We start from the raw sequence: 22,343 nt of genomic DNA, 5'->3' as shown, positions 1-22,343 counted from the left end.
CGTTTGTTAACAAGCTCTTGTATAAACACATCTCACCACCACCCGTCCACCCCTGCACATCCCCTTCTCACAACTAAAAATACATCTCTGATGCAATGCCACCAAAATAGGACATCAATAATTGAAAACAATAGGCAAATGGATGTGTGTACTCAACTATGAACAGTTGTCACACGTAAATAATATTCATACAGCATTTATTTAGAGAGTGTTTACAGTACGCTAATACTGACCAAACCGGAAGTTGACCAGTGGATATTTTACACGCTCTATGCATGCGCATTGCGCAGTCGAAAATTAATGTGAAACCAAAGAATGTCCCGACTTCATCCGAATGGACGGCAAAATTATTGAAAGCTTTAAATGGGAATAAAATCATCAGGTTTGTGATACGCAAGGTACTTTACAGAGGTCAACTGAGTATAAATTGTGCAGTATATTCAACGGTCAAAGCGATGGAAGGGTTTGTCAGAACGTAAACCGGAGCCCAGCCAGGCCGCCATTTTGTTTCGATTTACTGACACACCTTTTATATCTTATAGGTATAGGTCATGCTTATAAATATATCGGAGTCAAGCCTATGGGCCGAATAGCTATATTTCACTCTTTGGCTATCTGTACCCAAAGCCAATTTTGGGATGGCGAGATCACGGTGAAAACTTCAAGCAGCAAAAAGCATGCGTACAAGAATGAATTTCCATATTGGTGTCTTCTGTATTACACCTTGGCGATAGCAAATATAAATAATACTGAATATAACATGTGGGTAGAAATGTGTTTTGACTTCCACTGCAGTAATTACCAAAAGCTTCCCAATCTCATTCACCTGAATCAGATGGTTGAAATAATAAAACAACTAGATATATTTCATGTTTTAATACTCATAAATGCTTCTTGCTTTATGAAGAAAGCACTGACAATTTTTTTTTATTATATATTAATATTTTTTTTCAAATTTCTGACGCATTATTACATATACCGTATTCATGGCAAATATTGAACAGAACTTTCTAACTATTCTGCATAGAAGAAAATAATATTTCATGCTCAAGAAATCCAGTGGCTGAAATCTGTACATTGTGAAAGGATGTGGTAATCAAGATACACACTGCCGTAGAGTGGAGAGTTGGAGGTAAGGAGCTTACAGTCCATAAACCGGATTCTAAGTGACTTGAAACGCAATGAAGTGGCAGCCCCTTACAAAATAACCGAAACACTGGGATAATAATAGTCCTGATAATTGATTTATGAAATATAAGGTCCCAGAGCTAAGGTTATTTTGCCAAGGGCTCAGAATTGTCCCACGAAATGAGGTAAAGCGTAACCAGGGTAAGTTACCATGGCAACAGTTACTGATACGGTTTATAATCAAAAGCAATCATCATTAAGACTAGAGGATACATATTCTGGTTTCAAATCAATTATATAGCTAATATACATTTTAGACTTCAAAATGGTAGCAAATCATCAATATGTACCTCTACCTTGAACCAAACTAAAACCCAGAACACAATAACAAATATAGGTTCAATACTCCACCATCAGCATAAAGGCTTCAATCACTAGAATACGTGATTGAGGTGACATTTGGCTAGTTGTCAATTTACAAAGCAGAATTGTGGAGGTAATCAATTAATACACAATCAAAAAGTCCTAAAAAATTTGATAAATACGCGCTTATACTGGAAACAATGCGTATCCTAGGCATATTTAATAAAAACCACAAAGCACAGAGATCAAACTTACCCCAAGAATATCACACGCCTGTACAGTACAACTGAAGTTAAAACCCTGACATACTGAACAAAAACATTAGGGATCAGAAAACATTGGGGGATATGTTTGAAATGACACAATTACCTAAAAACATCTCCCAAATCCCAAAGATTTTTAGTTCAGTATATTCTTTGCAAACCTGGGCCCCCAATCCTCAAAGCAATCATAGCGCTAAGATGATTGTAACTCCCCTACTATAACATAGACTTATGACTGTCGTAGCACTAGGATTGCTTTGAGGATCGGGGCCCTGCTGCCTTAAACGTGGTACAACACTTTCAGGTGGGCACTAGTGTTAAGTATGATCTCTGGTCAGTATATATCCCTGTGGTAATACTGCTTAATCGTGTTACACGTTCTGCCACGACTTCAACCTAGGATAATCACTGTGGTTATTTAAGCATACAAAAGTGGCGAAGTAAAGCTCCTATTCAGGTGATTGTTAATAGACATATCCACAGCACTCGCTTAATTGCAACTAACAGGCGCGCTCAATGTGTCAGTTGGAGGGTACATTGTCATAACACCATAAACAAACAAACATTGAGGAGCATCCGGGGTAATAGAAAAAGCCCAAGATTCGGAAACGAACGTACATACAAACTTACATACGCACATATATGTAGTGTACCATAAGTTCAAATTACACACAATTGTAAATAATAATAATAAGGAAAGAAAATCTGTATCATGATCAACATATTATAATCAGCCATGATGAAGCTCGGAATTAACCACCAATCCATATCCACTTGTCGCAAACTCATCCGTTGGTGCAAATCCCATAATGCCCTTCAGTCTTTTCTGGCTGCACTGAGATAATGCACTGAAAGTGTGCACAAAAAAACGCACCAATGCTTGTTGCACTAACAGGCAAAATAACAGGAGGGTTTCATTGTATCAGAGTTTACCAGGTCACCAAGTGCAGTGATAGTGGTAGAACTCAATCGTGTTGGTAATTGTTGATATTTTTTTAAAAACTCCCACTTTTCTAATCCCAATGCTCTTCACTATCCTTATTGGCAGCCCCTTATATCTTCTGAATCTTCTTGCCTACGACCACTGGGTTATTCTTCCGGATCTGCTGTTGTGCTAATTCTTTGTAATCGAAACTGCAGTCGTGTTTGTCTGAATATCGGTGTAGACTGCAGTAGAGCCCCCCACAGCGACACATAAAGCCTGCAAAACACAAATATCACACGTCAACATTCAACTATAAGTGAGTGAGTGAGTTTAGTTTGATGCAAGTTTTAGCAATATTCCTGTAACATCATGGCAGGGGACACCAGAATTTGGCTTCACATATTGTACCCATGTGGGAACTGAACTCGCATCTTTGGCAAGACGAGCAACACTTTAACCACATGGCCACCCAACCAACCCATTCATCTGTAATCATTTACACTTACAAATCTGTGATGAAGCAAATGACTTTGTGAGAGCAACTTTTTGTTAATTGCACATGGTGATGCTTCTATGTAGAATATTACACCGTTCTCAAATCAAGTTAATTTAGCTTGATTTGTTTGTTTGTTGGTTAACGCTGCACTTCAGCCATTTTCCAGCAATATGATATCAAATCTGGCCTAGACAATCCAGTGATTGACATCATGAGCATCGATTTTCGCAATTGGTATAAGCAGTGTATGAAATAAGCCAAAAACCCAGCCAGACATATGGGCTGGTAACTTCAAAAACTTACCAGCCCAGAAGAGATTTAACCAGTCCTTCTTAAATACTAAATAGACAGTGCCAATGGACATGTTATCTGAATATATTTTTTTCACCCGTCCATTGAGCTGGCTAGCTGTAAAATTAGACCGTCCAGCCAAAATCTAGCCTGTCTAGGGCTGTCAGACGCGCCTTATTTCATACACTGGTATAAGATCTGTCAACCAATCAGTCATTCTGACCACCCGCTCCTGTTAGTCGCCTCTTATGACAAGCATGGGTTGCTGATGACTTTGTTAGGTGTGGTGAGGTGAAATTGGGATTTTACGTCGTGCTTGAGAATATTTCGCTCATATGACGACGTGCATGCGTGTGTATGTGTATGTGCGGCTGCTTGTACTAGCCCAGACTTAAGCTGGGTTTTTTAATAGTGCTAGCCCACTGAGATACCATGCCGCAGTGAAGCATGAATACCCCACTCAGACACATTATACTGACTCCGAGCCGACCAGTCCTTGTTGTACCCATTAATGCCGAGCGCCAGGCAGGGACCAACAAGTACCAGATTTTAACGTCTTTTGGTATGACGCGGTCGGGGATCGAACCGGGGCGGACGCTCTAACCACTACACCACGGAGGCGGTTGACTTTGTTAGGCAAAGTAATAAATACTCATGGGTATAATCTTTAAAAGCCCCAATTGTATTGCTACACATACTTAGAATTTCATTACAACCAATAATAGTACATATATAAAACTTCCCAAACATAATAACAGATGAAGAAGTGCTATCAGTTGATTTTGACTAATGAGGTGCTTATTGTGATTTGATACCTCTTGATGACCAATAAGAATCATGATAGTTTCAAACTTCGATTAAATTGTTACTCTGAAGTACAAAAAATCAGTTTTTCATTCCTGCTCAGGTGCTTTAAGAAGTTATAGCGACCTTTCAAATTGCAGACAAAGTTGTATTTGATTCGAGCAGCAACATCAAAGGCCTCTGCTTGCACAAATCAATAAAATGTGTTAAAACCTATTACTGATTAGGTTTATTATTCGTGAGATCAAGGTACTGCCTGACTCACCTGTTAGTCCAACCTTCTTCTTACAAGTATGACATCTGTTTTTCTTAGGCTTCTTGTCTTTCGTCTTCAGACTTCCCGTCATCTGACACCTCGGCCCCCCCTGGTGACAAACAACAAACGGTTAGGCAGGTGGGACACCAGGTGTTTGACTACATGTCTTCACAACTCTTTCCATAAGAAATGAGACAAACATGTATATTCACTTTTCAAACCCGAAATCCTTCATATAATTAGCACCCCCGTGAATGAGTAATATTGTATTGATTGTCTGCAACATTCCAGCAGCAGCAGTGTGGAGTAGTACTTATGTGAGATGTGAGTGAGTTTAGTTTTACGCCGCTCTTAGCAATATTCCAGCCATGTCACGGCGGGGGACACAAGAAATGGGCTTCACACATTTTGCTCGTCGGGAATCGAACCCGGGTCTTTGGCGTGACCAGCACACGCTTTAACCACTAGGCTACCCCACCACCCCAGTACTTCTGTGAGGCACTGAACCCTGGTCTTCGAGTGAGTTTAGTTTTAGGCCGCACTTAGCAATATTCCAGCCATACGACGGCGGTCTGTAAATAATCGAGTCTGGACCAGACAATCCAAAGATCAACAGCATGAGCATCGATCTGTGCAAGTGGGAACCGATGACATGTGTCAACCAAGTCAGCGAGCCTAACCACCCAATCCTGTTAGTCGCCTCTTACGACAAGCATGGGTTACTGAAGATCAATATTCTAACCCGGACCTTCACGGGTCTCTGGTCTGAGACATAACAAGCATATGCTTATTATAAGATTGGGTACTGCCCCATTTTAACACAGAATTCCCCAAACAGGTACCACAAGATCCACAGTTGTAACTCTAAGACTAACCAAATGAATGTGACAGAGTTCATGAATTGTGTTCAAAGTAACAGGGCATTGGGTCCTGTAAGATTCAGATGTCTGACCCACTGAAAATTCACAGGACCCATAGAATAAAGACTACACATATTTCAGATTTAACATTTCTCATAATTGGCACTGAAATTATTAACAAACGTAAAATTGATAAACAGCAAACAAGGGTCACATATAACAACTTCAGTCAAGTCATTGTGAAACAGACAGCCGGACACTGGGGCCAGCAGGTTGTAGACTTCCATCGCACCGTCGGCGAAACTGTCGGATTTGTCCGAGGGACCGATGCTATTCGTGAACACTGATGTGATTGTAAACTGTGAATACTCTGAGTAATGTCAAGGGGAGACAACTCGTACCAGTGGCTCCTTCTTCTGTCTTCTCCGTGTCTTGCTTTTCCTGACTGGCGCTGGCTACAGGCACAGTGGGCGTGGCCGTCTCCACGCTAGGTGTGGTGTTGGTAGTGCTGGGCGTGCTGCCAGGGGGTGGCGACGTGGAAGATGGAGGATCTGGTGATGTTGTACCTGGAGGCAGCAAACAGAAAGTCAGCCTTGAGTTGACCATACTGCACATCATGATAGTACAACTGCATTTATCTTTATTCTTTATTACGAAAATAATGGTGACCATTGGTCCGTGACTACAATACAATAATCAGTAACTCCATTTATACAATCTGGGCATGCCGAGTCATAAAATTGGGTTTAGTGTGAGGATCTTTGCCTTTTATATCTCTGGATCTGTTCGCTGATAAGGATACCACATTGCTGTTCTAACATGGAAAGCCCACTTGAGAAAAAGTTACTGACTCCGACATGTCTTGTTTTATCTACTTATTGTCAGGCAGGGCAGGGCTTGATTTAAGAGATGTTAACCTAGTTGCACCAGAAGCAACCTATGGTAAAAACCTAGCTGCACCAGCCAAATTCCAGTTGCACTGCTCTTATCATAATATGTAATGAAAGAAATGTGCTACTAAATTATTCAAAGCTTAGAAAAAAAATGAGCTGACATAAAAATGCTTATGTTAGATTTATTGTTGATTTATGTCTCAAAATTGACTTGCACCTGGTGTAAGTTAGACAAATAATTCGGTTGCACTTTGTAATATTGGGTTGCACCAGTGCAAGTAACAAAGCACTAAATCAAGCCCTGCGGGGTAATATCTTGAATCACCTTTTTAACATCTCTTGGTACGAGATGAGTGAGTGAATGTTTTATGATGCTTTTAACACTATTCCAGCAATATCATGGTGGAGGACACCAGAAACAGGCTTCAGACATTGTACCCATGTATAGTCCGTTTGGCTCAAAAGCGGACCTATGATTTGCAATCTAACTCGAAAACTAATGAACATAAAATACTCAATGAAACGCTGACCATAATCAAAACATCATACCCACTCTGTGAGGTTTTTGCAGAAAGTTGTTTAACAAACTATCATTAAAATATTGACACAGTTCACTGTTTGTTACGAGGGAGGAGTGCAGAGAAAGGGACAGCCAGGTGTTCGAGAACGGATGGAGATGGCACAGCACAGGTTAATGAATAAATAACTTTGTCTGTGAACGTGCTTCTCGAACACCTGGCTGTCCCTTTCTCTGCATTCCTCCCTCATAACACAGAGTGGGTATGATGTTTTGATTATGATCAGCGTTTCATTGAGTATGTTATGTTTATTAGTTTTCGAGTTAGATTGCAATTCATCGGTCCGCTTTTGAGCCAAACGGACTGTAGTCTTCGGCATGACGAGCGAACTCTTTAACCACCAGGAATTTACAGGGATTAAAAGTTATTTGTATGAAACAAATTTTATACACGTGGCATGCAGGACATAATTGCAGAAGCGAAGCACTGCATCTATACTTTTGACACAACAAACTGACAAACTTGAATACTACTTTTTGTGGACACAGAAAATCACAGACTTCTTCAACCACTGGATCACACACAGAGTCCAGTAAAATTCTGTTGAGTCCAGTAAGGTCAGTTAATAAGAGTACCCGTGAAGATCTAGGTTAGCATTGGTTTTGTCATGAAAGGCTACCGTCTGTATTTGTTGATGTAGTTTTTGACATCAACCTATGCAGTTTGGATATGATGACATGCTTCAACCTTATCAGTGTGCCTGACCACCCGATCACGTTGGTCGCCTCTTACGACTCTAGGGTTGGTGAAGACCAAACCTTACCTGGATTTTCACCAGTCCTCTGAATGTAGAGGAGGTGAGGTGAAATTGGGTTAACGTCGTGCTTGAGAATATTTCGCTCATATGACGACGTGCATGCGTGTGTATGTGTATGTGCGGCTGCTTGTACTAGCCCAGACTTAAGCTGGTTTTATAGTGCTAGCCCACTGAGATACCATGCCGCAGTGAAGCATGAATACCCCACTCAGACACATTATACTGACTCCCGAGCCGACCAGTCCTTGTTGTACCCATTAATGCCGAGCGCCAGGCAGGGACCAACAAGTACCATATTTTAACGTCTTTTGGTATGACGCGGTCGGGGATTGAACCTGAGACCTTCCGCACTCCGAGCAGACGCTCTAACCGGTCGCCTCTTACGACTCTAGGGTTGCTGAAGACCAATTCTTACCTGGAATTTCACCAGTCCTCAGAATGTAGAGGAAAAGAAATGAAGCCGGATTGTTTCAGAAAGCAGACTTGAGATTTACTAAAGAGCCCATGCATCATTCATATAGCTCAGCCTTTAATACACACAGACAATGAGTGTCGATGTTTGGAAGTTTTCTTGCCAGGTAAAAAAAGTATATCAACCAATCTGTACTTAAGGATATAAATTACTTCTATTATGACACTATCTGGTCGTGAAAAGGTGCTCTTGAGAGATCTTATTATGTCCGTAATCTCTCTACCAATTTCAGTCCAAGTTCAATTCAATATTGTTGACATCAATTTTCACAAAATGTGTGAAAGCTGGTCAGCTCGCTCGCGCACGCGACGCGCCGCACGCACGCACGCACACACATGCACACACACACACACACACACACACACACACACACAGAGAGAGCTAATATCATCATCATCATAACACATTTGTAATGCGCTGGTATCCATGCAGTCCATGCTCAAAGCGCAGATAGAATGTAACAAATTACATAGTTATAGTTGAAAAGGCTGTCCTGAACAAATGTGTCTTTAACCGGGATTTGAAAGTGACAAAGTCAGTACAGTCCCTGAGATTCTGTGGAAGTTTGTTCCAGGCCACTGGTGCTGCATAGGCAAAGGATCTGTTTCCATACTGCACTGTTCTTGTTTTAGGGACAACAAGCAGACTTTTATATTGCGAACGGGGCGAGCGAGAAGGCTTGTACAGAGAAAGAAGACTGGATAAATATGTAGGGGCAGTTCCACACAGACAGAAGACAAGGCAGAGAAGTTTAAACTCAATTCTGAAATCCATGGGCAGCCAGTTTAGAAAGTATAGAAGAAGAGGAGTGATATGGTCATTCTTCCTGGATCTTGTCACAATGAGGGCTGCTACATTCTGGACTCTTTGTAGCTTTTGTAACTGAGACTTGGTTGCACCGGCCAACAGACAGTTGCAATAGTCAAGTCTGCTCATGACAAGGGATAGAAGCGAGTTGTTGCTGTTTCAGTTGTCAGGTATTGGCCGGATATTGCCTATGTTCGAGGTGAGATGAAGCAGGTCTTAACTTCGATTAGAGACATGCAGGGGTGGAAATAACCCATTGCCCGGCGCCGAGTCAAGAGTTTTTTTCTGTCGGGCAAGCAAATTTGTATATCACAATGTACCAGTGTCCAGTTGACTTTCCAATGTTAATTATGTTGTTTATTTTAAAAAATCAACAAGAAAATCGGCCAGTATAGTGGAAAAATTATCAGGGCAAGTGATTTTACTTGTTCGACTGTACCGGAGTACACTAGCAATTTTAAAGTTATTTCCAGCCCTGGACATGATTGTCAAGTGACAAATTTGAGTCTAGGATTACACCAAGATCTCGGACTTGATCTGCGAAAGGAATATGTGAGTTGTCGAACTCGAAGGAATCAATAGCACCAAGTAAGAAAAGTACTTGAGTTGCCAGTTGGCACAAACTCACCATCATTTGCACTACCCATGGTCAGATTAATGACACTGATGCCTTTACTGACTGACTGAGTATGGTTTTACGCTGCTTTTAGCAATACTCCAGCAACATCACACGGCGGGGGAAACCAGAAATGGGCTTCACACATTGTACCCATTCAGCGTGACGAGCGAATGCTTTAACCACTAGGCTACCCCACCGCCCCCTGATGCCTTTAAGTGAACCTATAGTTTGGCATGAAATGCATGTGGACCCGTTTTTTTGTAAATATCTCTTCATCCAATGACCCAATCGATCTCAAACTGTGCAAGTGGATGTTTTGTCAGACAACCTAATCACATTGTAAATCACCGATTTTATGCATTTGTATTAAAGAATCTGTCTATGTAACTGTCAACAAAATAAACAGCAGAACGCAGAAGGCTTGCAGAGGGAGGGAGCCAATGACCTGTAACAGCGGTAGTGTTGGGTCATAAAGGTAAATGCACGTGCAGTTCATGATAGTTACCTGTGCACTGCACAGTGATAGACCGTTTGGATCATTCACATTGACTACTTCTAGCTGTCATCATGAAAGCTTATTCAGATGATGCTAAACGTTTAATTAGCAATGTGTTTAATTTTTTTTTTAAAGAGAGCAAAGGTAGCAAACCGATTTATAAGGTGTCTGATTACATGAAACATACAACTTTTGCTCTTGGCATGAAAAAGAACATCGTGCTAACAATTGTGAAAAATAAACCAACAACCAAGAAACAAAACCTTGTACAAAAAGGTAGGCATCCAAAGTTAGATTCTTTTGACATCAGGGTCATCAGCATAGCTGACCTACATTGACGAACGTTGACCTTTATGACCCAACACTGCCGCTGTTACAGGTCATTGGCTCCCTCCCTCTGCAAGCCTTCTGCGTTCTGCTGTTTATTTTGTTGACAGTTACATAGACAGATTCTTTAATACAAATGCATAAAATCGGTGATTTACAATGTGATTAGGTTGTCTGACAAAACATCCACTTGCACAGTTTGAGATCGATTGGGTCATTGGATGAAGAGATATTTACAAAAAAACGGGTCCACGTGCATTTCATGCCAAACTATAGTTGATTGCAAACGAACTACTATGTGAGTGACGTTTATACCAACAGCATCATGCAAGGCCAATGAAATGCATACAGATGTTTCATGTTGGAAACATGATCCCTGACTGTAATCATAAGCCAATCAAACATATAAAAATCATAAATGATGATTGACAACATAGCATATGTTGACATTTATTAAATCACTGGAGCGTGTGTGGTTTTACTTCACTTTAAGCAAGGGGGGTTTAGTTTTATGCCACACTCTAGCTATATGGCAGCAATCTGTAAATACTTGAGTGTGGACCAGACAATCCAGTGATCAACAACATGAGCTTCGATCTACACAAGCGGGACATGACGTGTCAAGCAAGTCAGCAAGCCTGACCACCCTAACTCAAATCTTCGCGGGTTTTTACAACATTCCAGCAGTACACGGTAGGGTACCAAAGAAAACTTGTTGAAAAATGTGGAAAAATTATGGAAAATGTCCACACTAAAAATAGAAAAACACACATAATACAACCTAATTGGTTGTAATCATTGTAAGGACTAAAACCAAACAAATGAGAGTGTTTAGTTTTACGCAGCTTTAGCAATATTCCAGCAACATCATGGCAGGGAACACCAGAAATGGGCTTCACTCTAGTGGTGATCCGATTAATTGAAATAATCGAAGATTGGTCGCAGTGACTACACGACCAAGCAATAGATCATGATTTCTCATAATTGAACACAAACAATTCTGGAACGCTTGTTTTCATCAACAATATTTTTCACAAGGTTGGTTTTGTCTGTTACATTTCATAAGCACTACAAGCTCGTTCAAAGTCATGATTGAATTTATCTTAAAGGCACCAAGAAATTTATGTTCCTAACATACTAGTCATCCTTTAAAGATGTGAAATTTTGCCCAAAAACCCCCAAAATAACTACGTTTTTTTCCCTTATTTTTTTGTGCATTGACAAATTTCATAAATGACGCTAACCAATTATTTTCAATGATTGATCAGTGGTAATGAACCAATCATCAATTATGAGATTTTAACCAATTCCCAACACAACTTCACACACTGTACCCGCGTGCTCAGTTTGATGAGCAAACGGTTTAACCACTCTACTACCCTAAGCACCCCAAGAAATGAAATCCAACTCATTAAATGAAACAGATGACAACAGACCGAGTACTTCCGCACTTGGTTTGCTGCAGTTTCCAGTGAGTGAGTGAGTGAGTGAGTGAGTGAGTGAGTGAGTGAGTGAGTGAGTGAGTGAGTGAGTGAGTGAGTGAGTGAGTGAGTTTTGTTTTACGCCACACTCAGCAATATTCCAGCTCTATGGCCGTTGTCTGTAAATAATCGAGTCTGGACCAGACAATCCAGTTATCAACAGCATGAGCATCGATCTGCGCAATTGGGAACCGATGACATGTGTCAACCAAGTCAACAAGCCTGACCACCCAATCCCGTTAGTCGCCTCTTACGACAAGCATGAGTTACTGAAGATCAATATTCTAACCCGGACCTTCACGGGTCAATTGAGTGAGTTTAGTTTTACGCCGCTTTTAGCAATATTCCCGCAATATCACGACAGGGACACCAGAAATGGGCTTCACACATTGTACCCATGTGGGGAATCGCAACCAGATCTTCGGTGTGACGTGACGAGCGAATGCTTTAACCACTAGGCTACCCCACCGTACCCAGTTTCCATTGAAAACGTGGTGCTTTCACATCATTATGATGAGGATTGCACGTTGTTTGCAATAAGTGCTGATATTTCTATTTTAAGCGAGTACACATTCCATAGTTCAGCTGTCTTTCATTCATGTTTATACAGAAGCAAAGACAAACAAGTGTTTGCCACTGATATGGTAATGTCCCCTGCTGCTAAAGAATGGAATACCTATATTTACTAAAAAAAAATTGGGGGTCACATACAAGATGCCTGAAATGACTGGTATCTTCATAATCACCCAATGTAGGCTGTCAACATACTTGAAACATTGGGTGCAATGTTTTATGAGATATCGCCTTTAAAAAGCGGTCTAAGTATCGTGGTGACCTTGAAGATAAGGTCAAGGTCACCCAAATAAACTGGTGTCTGTGTAATACCCCAATGTAGGCTGTCACCAAATTTCAAGACATTGGGTACAACACAGTCCATGAGATGCCGTGTTAAGAAGAGTTTTAAAGTGTTCCAAGTGTCGTGGTGACCTTGAAAATAAGGTCAAGATCACCCAAATAAACTGGTGTCTGTGAAATCCCCCAATGTAGGCTGTCACCAAATTTGAAGACATTGGGTACAACAGTCCATGAGATGCCGTGTTAAGAAGAGTTTGAAAAGTGTTCAAAGTGTCGTGGTGACCTTGAAAATAAGGTCAAGGTCACCTAAATAAACTGGTGTCTGTGAAATCCCCCAATGTAGGCTGTCACCAAATTTGAAGACACTGGGTACAACAGTGCAGAAGATATCACGTTAACAACAGTTTGAAAAGTGCTCAAAGTGTCGTGGTGTCCTTGAAAAATAAGGTCACCCAAATCGACTGGTGTCTGCGTAATCCCCTAATGTAGGCTGTCACCAAATTTCAAGACATTGGGTACAACAGTTAATGAGATATCATGCTAACAAGAGTTTGAAAAGTGGTCAAAGTGTTGTGGTGACCTTTAAATAAGGTAAAGGTCACCCAAATTGACCGGTGTCTGCATAATCTCCCAATGTAGGATGTGACCAAATTTGAAGACATTGGGTACAACAGTTCATGAGATATCGCGTTAACAAGAATCGGAACGTACGTACTACGTACGGACGCCGCTGGATACATAGCAGGGTTCGAAATACCCCATATATTAGGGTGCCATGACACGGTAAATACTGAAATGGCACGGTTAAAAAATGTTCTTGGTGTTCTTATGGCACGCATACCTCACCTTTAGTCATGTAATCCCCAAAACAAAACACTTACGCAAATGACAAACAAGCAAAAACATTTATTGACTTTATCGCCAAGGAAATCACTGGAATTATGATGGATGATGTCAAGAAATCTGGTTGTTTTTCCATTTAGAGTGATGGGAGTACTGATAGATTGGTTATTGAAGAGGAAATTGTGTATGTTAGATATATTGAACAAGTAAACCTGTCACAAAATTCTTAGCTATTAAAGGTGTTGGGAAAGCAGAACAAATGAAGTTTAAGAAAGCCATCTTAAACAACACATATCGGTGATAACAGAAAACAGGTTACATTTGTTGTTTACTGACATTACATTTCATATGATCATCATCCTTGCTACATGTGGGCACACTTGATTTCTGAAAGGCACGTTTAAAATATTTGCCTGGTGCCCTGAGGCACAGTTAGAAAAAAGAAGTATTTCTATCCCTGCATAGTTCCCCCTTCCGCATTGCGGTGGGGGGACAAAAATATTTCATGGTCTGAAGTTAGATTTTGGCATATTCCATTCTTGAAAATATCCCCATACCAACAATCAACGCCAAGCTTATTAGACTTTTGTTAAACATGAGAGTTAGTAGCAGCAGTTAGTGACATTGTAAACTGAATACCAAACCATGTACACACTGAGGACGGCTGTAAGTCTGCCACATAAGCTTCAGCAGAGATAACTTATACAGAGATAGAGATGCAAAGCTAAACAAGGGAGGTAACTGAACAAGGAGATGGAACTGCACAGTTGACAGGAATTAGGTAGAGATGTCTGCCAATGTGATACATTAAGGCGTAGTCACAAGTCTACCACAAAAGCGTCTGCAGGGAAGATAGATATAGACAGCGTAGAAAGAAGCAGAGCTAAACAAAGGGAGGTAACTGAACAAGGGGATGGAACTACAAACAAAGATGACAAGAATTACCTAGAGATGTCTGAGCCAATGTGGCAGACATGCTGGAGACGTCGTTGGTCTCACCTGTGGGGCTGACTCGACCGCTACTCACAGGCGAGGAGGAGTTCTGTTTTCGCTTTAGTGCATCTTTGTAGCACTTGGAGCACATGCCATCGAAAGCAGCATTGCCATAGAAACCACAGCCTGTGCGACAGAGTGTAGTGGGAGGCAGGTTCTGGTTCCCGTTCTGTTCCATCTAGAACCCTGGCAGGCACCCACACAACTGAAACAGAGGGTACACACATGAGGTGGGGCACAGCATGGTTGGGAGGTGGGACACAGCATGGTTGGGAGGTGGGACACAGCATGGTTGGGAGGTGGGACACAGCATGGTTGGAAGGATAGGGCAGAGCATGGTTGGGAGGGTGGGGCCATGGTTGAGAGGGTGGGTCACAACATGGTTGGTAGGAGGGTGGGGGCAGCATGGTTGGAAGGGTGGGGCACAGCATGCTTGGAAGGGTTTGGGACAGCATGGTTGGGAGGGTGGGGACAGCATGGTTGGGAGGTGGGGGACAGCATGGTTGGGAGGGTGGTTGGTAGGGGGGGACAGCATGGTTGGGAGGGTGGGTCACAACATGGTTGGTAGGGTGGGGAGCAGCATGGTTGGAAGGGTGGGGCACAGCATGCTTGGAAGGGTTTGGGACAGCATGGTTGGGAGGGTGGGGACAGCATGGTTGGGAGGGGTGGGGACAGCATGGTTGGGAGGGTGGGGACAGCATGGTCGGGAGGGTGGGGCACAGCATGGTTGGGAGGCTGGGACAGCATGGTCGGGAGGGTGGGGCACAGCATGGTTAGGAGGTGGGGGACAACATGGATTGAAGGATGGGGCACCATGGTTGGATGAGGTGGGACACATCTCAGATAGGTGGATGGGCAGAGTGAGTGAGCGAGTTTAATTTTACGCTGCTTTTTGCAACATTCCAGCAATATCATGACAGGGGACACCAGAAATGGGCTTCACACATTGTACCCATCTGTGGAATCGAACCCTGGTCTTCGGCATGAGCAAACGCTTAAACCACTTGGCTACGACATCGCCCCAGATGGGCAGAGGAGATGGGGAGGGCTGATGGCAATGGGGAAGGGGGCTCTTACACCCAACCCACTGACATTCACTCTTGATGCTGAAAAAAACAGAGGACACATAAGGACAACTCAATGAGGCCCTTGCATCTATCGACTGGACAAAGTGACTGGCAACCATAACAAAGAACACACTTGAAGTGGGGTACAACATGGATTGGGGATGAAGCAGGGATGAAGAGGCACAGGGTGACGGAAGGTGAGGCTTGTGGCTAGTAACTGGCAACTAAAACAAAGAGCACACACAAGATGATAAGGAGGGACAAGTGGTGGGGGTGGGGGTGGGCCACAACTTGGTAGCATCCACAGTTCACGCAACAGTGACAGACAACCGGAAGTACAACGAAGGTGGTGCACAGAACGGTGGCAGGTGAGCCATAAAGGTGGGGCTAAGGCATTGTAGGTTTATACATTGATGGAAATAAGGCAGTACATTGTAGTCCTGGGGCACTACAATGAGGGGGGGGGGACCATACCCACACATATTGTAAGGTGTGCACTGTGTGGTGGAGTTGGGCTGAAGATGGGGTAAAGACCTGATGACAGGTGGGGCAGCTATGAGAGGATTAGGTACATGGAAATGGAGCAACTGCAACAGGCAATGTCACAGTATTTAGAGGGACGCCTAACTTCAACAAGGGGGTGAGCGCAGTAGATTGAACAGTGAAACAAATGCACGTGCGGAACATGATGAGCGTTAACTTAAACCAACACTACTCGTTCTCGGTGTTTCATATCAAGTGCATACCCCCTTGTAATGCAAACCAATAATAGCGATTTGAAACTATGATCGTTTGTTAAACAACTTTTATCCTAAGTTGAATAAAATTCTGAGATTTGAATGTTCAATTGGCAAGGTAGATTTATGCGGATTCGCAATCTTAATTTCACTTTATTCGATTTACCTTTTTGTTTAGAGTGAAATTCATCGGTACGTTTTCACTGCAAACAGACTATATATTTCATCACAAAAGCATTAGCATGCACAAACCAGGGACTTATTTGATATCTGAATTTTCTTCAAATCCAGATGAATTACCACTGTACCCAACACAGTGCTGGTATTAATCACTGGTCTTTTATCAGTGATATACAAGTCATCCTACATAGCCATAGCATTAGCTACTGCTATATTTACATTACTGAAATGAATATAAATATTCTTATTTTAAAGTTGGAAGTTTTACCAACATTTGCTGACAACATGACGACAAACATCAACCTCTGGCCCAGTGTAGACACACCCCTTGTATTAACCCCAAACTTTTGCAAAAATATTGCTCCATGTTCAAACAAGAAGACTACATGTTTTGACACTAACTGCAGCAGTTCTTTCACAGACAAATCACATTAGGACTTTTACAGATTTACTTTTGACAGAATATTGCCAAGTATTATTACAAAATTTGAATAAAACAGAGTACATTCTGGTTTACAATTAGTCCAATTAGTATTTCTACTGGACAAGCTACAGAAGGTCCTAAATATTGCCGCACAGATAATAAACCATTCTTCTAAACAGACTCACATCACGCCGGTGCTTAAACAACTGCACTGGTTACCAGTGAGGGCCAGAATACAGTTCAAGATACTTTGTCTCACTTATAAATCACTTCATGGTCAGTCTCCTCCTTACATATCTGAACTCATAAATATGTATGTTCCAGCCCGTGAACTGCGGTCACAACAGCAGAATCTCCTGACAGTACCTCCCTACAAGCTTAAGACCTTCGGTCACAGATCCTTCTCACACACTGCCTCGGTCTTGTGGAACTCTTTACCCTTTGACCTGAAGCTCGCACCAACTCTGGACTCCTTTAAAAGCCATCTCAAATGCACCTTTTCATTCAGTTCTATGATAAGGACGCATTAGGGTTTCCCTTGTCGTGTTTGGAAATCCTGGTTGCTAAGGAAACCTCATACCGCAGCGAATCATCTCGGTTAAATTTGGTAAGTGATTGGTCAAAATTGTGCATGGGTATGTAAACATGGCGGCACAGAAACAAATTACAAGTTTCATTCAGAAACAAGACTGTGCCTCGACTTGTAAACAGTCAAGTTATCAAATTGCTGTACGAATAATGAACGAACTGCTACTAGCATCTCTTGTTCATCTTGTCGTAGTCACACTCCATTAAATTACATTCAGTACTCTAAATGTACTCTTAATATTTTTCCAGTACTCCTATATTGAAAAAATAAGGAGTACATACTCCTGAGGTTGAAAAATTATCTAGAGCCCTGCACTGCTAGAGTCTAGCACTCTCAACAGAAATACAGGAAACCACCTGCTTGTCTGCCTTTGCCATTACATCGAACATTCTTCCAACATCTGGACATTAGAATCCATCACTGCTGCACATCTCTAATATCAAAGTGAGATCACAACAGGTTCCAGCACAAATTGCACCACCATATCCATCTGTATATTAGATACACCATCTATGAAACACCAGCTGACATACAAACCTACACCTGGGTGATGTCTGCTTCGTTAAATCAAATAATTTGAAGTTCATACAGTCACTTGTATATGATTATTAATTTGAATTTTCGCATCAATATTTGGAGCTTTCAAATATATCATAAAATCAATCAGATTTCTCCTCATGGAAATAGACAAAATATTTCTAAAGCACTAACGCGGACTGTGAAGTGTTTTCAGCTTGAAAAACGTGTTATGATGAACTACACCATCAAAAATAATCCCTTTAAATTAAATCAACTTTTAATTTTAAAATTATGCAGGGTTAGACACGAGCCGGGTAAGCACTAAAATAAAGAAAAAAATGTTCCCTCAAATCCTAGTTATCTTACATTAACTGCTTATCTGAAATCCGCTGTGGACCAGTCTTCCGTTGATGTTTTTGCACCACACTACGAACTAGAACATTCCTCACACACAAACTATTGGGAGACATGTCATGACTTGAGGTGAAATTGGGTTTAACGTCGAGCTTGAGAATATTTCGCTCATATGACGACGTGCATGCATGTGTGTGTATGTGTATGGTCGGCTGCTTGTACTAGCCCAGACTTAAGCTGGTTTTATAGTGCTAGCTCACTGAGATACCATGCCGCAGTGAAGCATGAATACCCTACTCAGACACATTATACTGACTCCAAGCCGACCAGTCCTTGTTGTACCCATTAATGCCGAGCGCCAGGCAGGGACCAACAAGTACCATATTTTAAAGTCTTTTGGTATGACGCGATCGGGGCGGATGCTCTAACCACTACACCACGGAGGCTGTCGGGAGACATGTCATGACTTGAGCAGTGTCCCATCACTTTTGATCATAATGTCAGTCTTTCAGGGATGACACGTTGATATTTCATCGTTGTGGACTGGGAAACAGCACTGGACATCAGAAGGTGATATGTCAGTGTAAGAGAGCAGAGTGTCAAACATGTTTAAGATTAGATGAAAATAGATGACATGCCGTCTTGGAATGCCGCGATACATCGATACTGTTTCTAAGACAATACAATTATCCATACATTCAAAACTGTATTGATATTTAGTTTTGAAAGTATCGGTTCAAATATGTTTTTGTATCGTTTACATTTTGTAATTTATCATGTTTTTTTATGTTATGAGAGTTATAAATGATTATTTTTCATGCACAAAGAAGGGAAATTAGAACTTTTTAATCTCAGAGAATCAAAATGTTGATCTTTCATGTACAATTATAAAATATGAAATATTAATGTTCAAAATGTAACCTACGCAATAATGCCACTAAAATAGGTATCATGATACGTATCGATTCATGAAACTTATGCATCGTGACATCCCTAATGCCTTCACTTGCAAAAAATAAAAGGATGTCAAAGTGAAAGCCTACGCCAGTAGTTGACTGGCTAAACCTGGCTGATATCATACCATTAGTTAGCAGGGTTTTAAACAGCTTTTAGCATTATTCCAGAAATATGCTTGGGATACCAAAAATAGGATTCACCAATGCGGGGGATAGGAGTATGACGAACGAATGCTTCAACCAGTATGTTACCTCACCACACCCCACACACCCCCCCTCCCCCCCGCATACTATCATCATCAGTTAGCATACATTACAGCGTCAGAAAATAAGTAATACCCTGCCATGGTACTGGAAGCAAAATACGTCAAAACAGGGTTGGTTCCACTAACCTGAATTTGTATTTTGGGATTTCTTTCAGCAGATGCAACAGTTGGTACACAACCCATTATGTTGGGCAGCCCATACGCATTCTTAACGAAACACATGGATGACACGAACACCCAAGAGCAAATATGTTCCAAATTATACAGAAGGGTGTATTGACGTCAATACAGTGTGACATATTGCAAAAAAGTGCCTCTGATCTTTTAGCGAAGCATCTGAATGTCTGTGGTAACTCGGCGTATTGAGACTGAAATGCTTGAAATGTATAATGAATGAATGTTTGAAAGGTATAATGAATGCATATTTGAAATGTATAAGATATGAATGGTTTTGCTTTGTGAAAGAAGAGAGCTAACGGGCAGATTGTTATCACAGGGCTGAATAAATTATCATAAAAATAAATCTTGTGTTGTTTAATACAGTGTTTACTGGTTATTGCAATCCTGTTTCAGCCATGAATTACATGGGTACGGGTAATCAATCCAGGGTTTGAATTGTCCAAAATCTGGGTACAAGTTGTCCAAATTTGGGTACAGGTCATCCTGAACCAGTCCCAGATGTCCAATATGGGTACAAATCTGACGATAATTTAAAGTGTGATTACTGTTAGGTACAAACATTTGTGTACGGCTCATTTAGTATCCCAAAGTCTAAAAATCTTAACCACAAAAACATTTACTCGACTGGGGCTACTGAATTATTAGATGTTGATGTGTATGAAGATGCATGAAAAGTATGTGGATGAAAACAATTTACATAACACATCATTAAACTTTATGACCACACAAAATACAGTGTCTAATTTCTCAGGAATAGGTTTATAAACAATAAAATAATCAACTTAAGTAGCCGTTATTGGACATTGGTCACCCATGAAACTCCAACATAAGTCAGATGTCCCCATTAACACTGTTTGTGACATATTCATCTTTAACATCAAACAGTGCATAACAAACCATCCAAGGAAAAACTCAAGATGCCTAACTTTATGATTGTCAGCTGATTTGCATAATACCTTAGTCATTGATACATCACCAAAATGAAAAAGACAGGTATATGTAAGATGAGAAATATTGACTTCATGGAGACAAAGTCCAAGTAGTCAGACATCCTAATTTGACCTTCCCCAACAGCTGAGACTGAGTGAACAAAGCACTTTGATCCCTCATAACTAACAGTATATATGACCCTATTTGTGACTCACAGCTGTCCACTCCAAGATATATTAGTCAACCAACTGTTATGAAAGCATATATATATAAGTCTACATACGTTTTCAAACAAGTATCCACTGCATATTCACAAGATCGACTGTCCCTGTTGACTTATTCGACTTTTTAGCCTCAAATATGCGCTTAGTTAGAATTAATTGATCATACCTTAGACTCAACTCGTAAACTTCCACTTTGTTTACATCGGGGTTACTTACACACAAGCGGACAAAAAATTACGTTAGATATACGCCATTTTTCAACATTTCAAGTTATAAATACCACGTACAAGTAACGATAGTGACATAATTCTGTAGGAAAGGTGAGGGAAGGAAAGTACATGTATCCTGCTTTATCAAACCAGCTAAACTAGCTGGGTCGTTGCGTTGGCAGAGAAATAAACACTACAGAGGAAAATACCGTTCACAAAAACTACCCGCCCAAATTACACAAAAATAACTTAAAAACATACATTGGTCGATTCTCTTTCTAATGGATTCAGCAATCAGCGAAAATGCAGCCCCAGTGATACTGTATTTCATCCAAATAGACAATACAAAATATTGTTTTGCTTTCTCACCCAGTCCAAGATGGCGACCGAATAATCGTCTGAACAGAAATGTCTCCTTTCGTCGCTCAAATATCCTCCTTAAACGCGCTTCATTGGCAAAATATTGGTTCGTAAGTCTTGGTAGGGTCTTTTTCTTGGACTAACGGTCAGTATTTACCTGGTGGACTCGAGTTTTAACTGCGTACCAAACCTTTTCTGTTGCCTACGTGTGAACCCAGCTCAAAGTCACAGTGTCACGATTCCTGATTATTCTAGTCACATGACCTCCATTCCAAGCCGTTGATTGGCTGAAACATACATGACCCCAAATTGCGACCTCTCTTGTGACGTCACAAACAGATGACTAGTTGCTTGATAGTTCCCGTTACCAAATGAACTTTTCCTCTTAACAAAGGAAACAAGTAATGAAAACAATGAACCGGAACAAACGTTAATAACTTTCTAAAATATTAACGTTTTCAAATACTAAGTGAACGGATCATAAGATAAGATTTTACAATAATAAAAAACCCCGATGTATTTAGAAGTTGCCACACCCACCTCATAACAAGCTTCCGTAATTGTGTAATGTCCCCCATCCCATGTACTCACCATGCGTAATGATGATGACACACTTCAAAATAAATCAGATCTTCATTCGTCATCTTATCATTTATACCAGTGTCTTTTTAAACACACGCTGAAAATAAATTGTTTTCACCGATTGTTTAATATGTCATGAAGGTGGTTTCTATTTTCCTGTGCCAATGATAATATTTTGTGATATATATTTGCCTTGCCAAGCAATTAACACGGGTATATTAACAATGTAATAAGGACCATATAATCTCTTCAGGGCACC

At 41.0% G+C, this 22,343-nt stretch overlaps 1 protein-coding gene across 1 annotated transcript; it reads right to left on the bottom strand.

The window, feature by feature from the left end:
* Positions 1-861: 861 nt before the first annotated feature.
* On the bottom strand, positions 862-21,770 carry LOC124270638 (AN1-type zinc finger protein 6-like). Its single transcript, XM_046705678.1, is given in 6 exon segments — positions 862-2,955; positions 4,536-4,597; positions 4,599-4,635; positions 5,788-5,952; positions 14,460-14,712; positions 21,660-21,770. Coding segments are annotated over 5 exon segments (639 nt in total). The 5' UTR covers positions 14,686-14,712; positions 21,660-21,770; the 3' UTR covers positions 862-2,806.
* Between the last annotated feature and the right edge of the window lie 573 nt (positions 21,771-22,343).

The sequence above is a fragment of the Haliotis rubra genome, unplaced genomic scaffold (genome assembly GCF_003918875.1).
Source record: "Haliotis rubra isolate DU_JTF1 unplaced genomic scaffold, ASM391887v1 Scf1530, whole genome shotgun sequence".
In the NCBI taxonomy this organism is placed as follows: domain Eukaryota; kingdom Metazoa; phylum Mollusca; class Gastropoda; order Lepetellida; family Haliotidae; genus Haliotis; species Haliotis rubra.
This window is presented reverse-complemented; position numbering and strand designations above follow the sequence as displayed.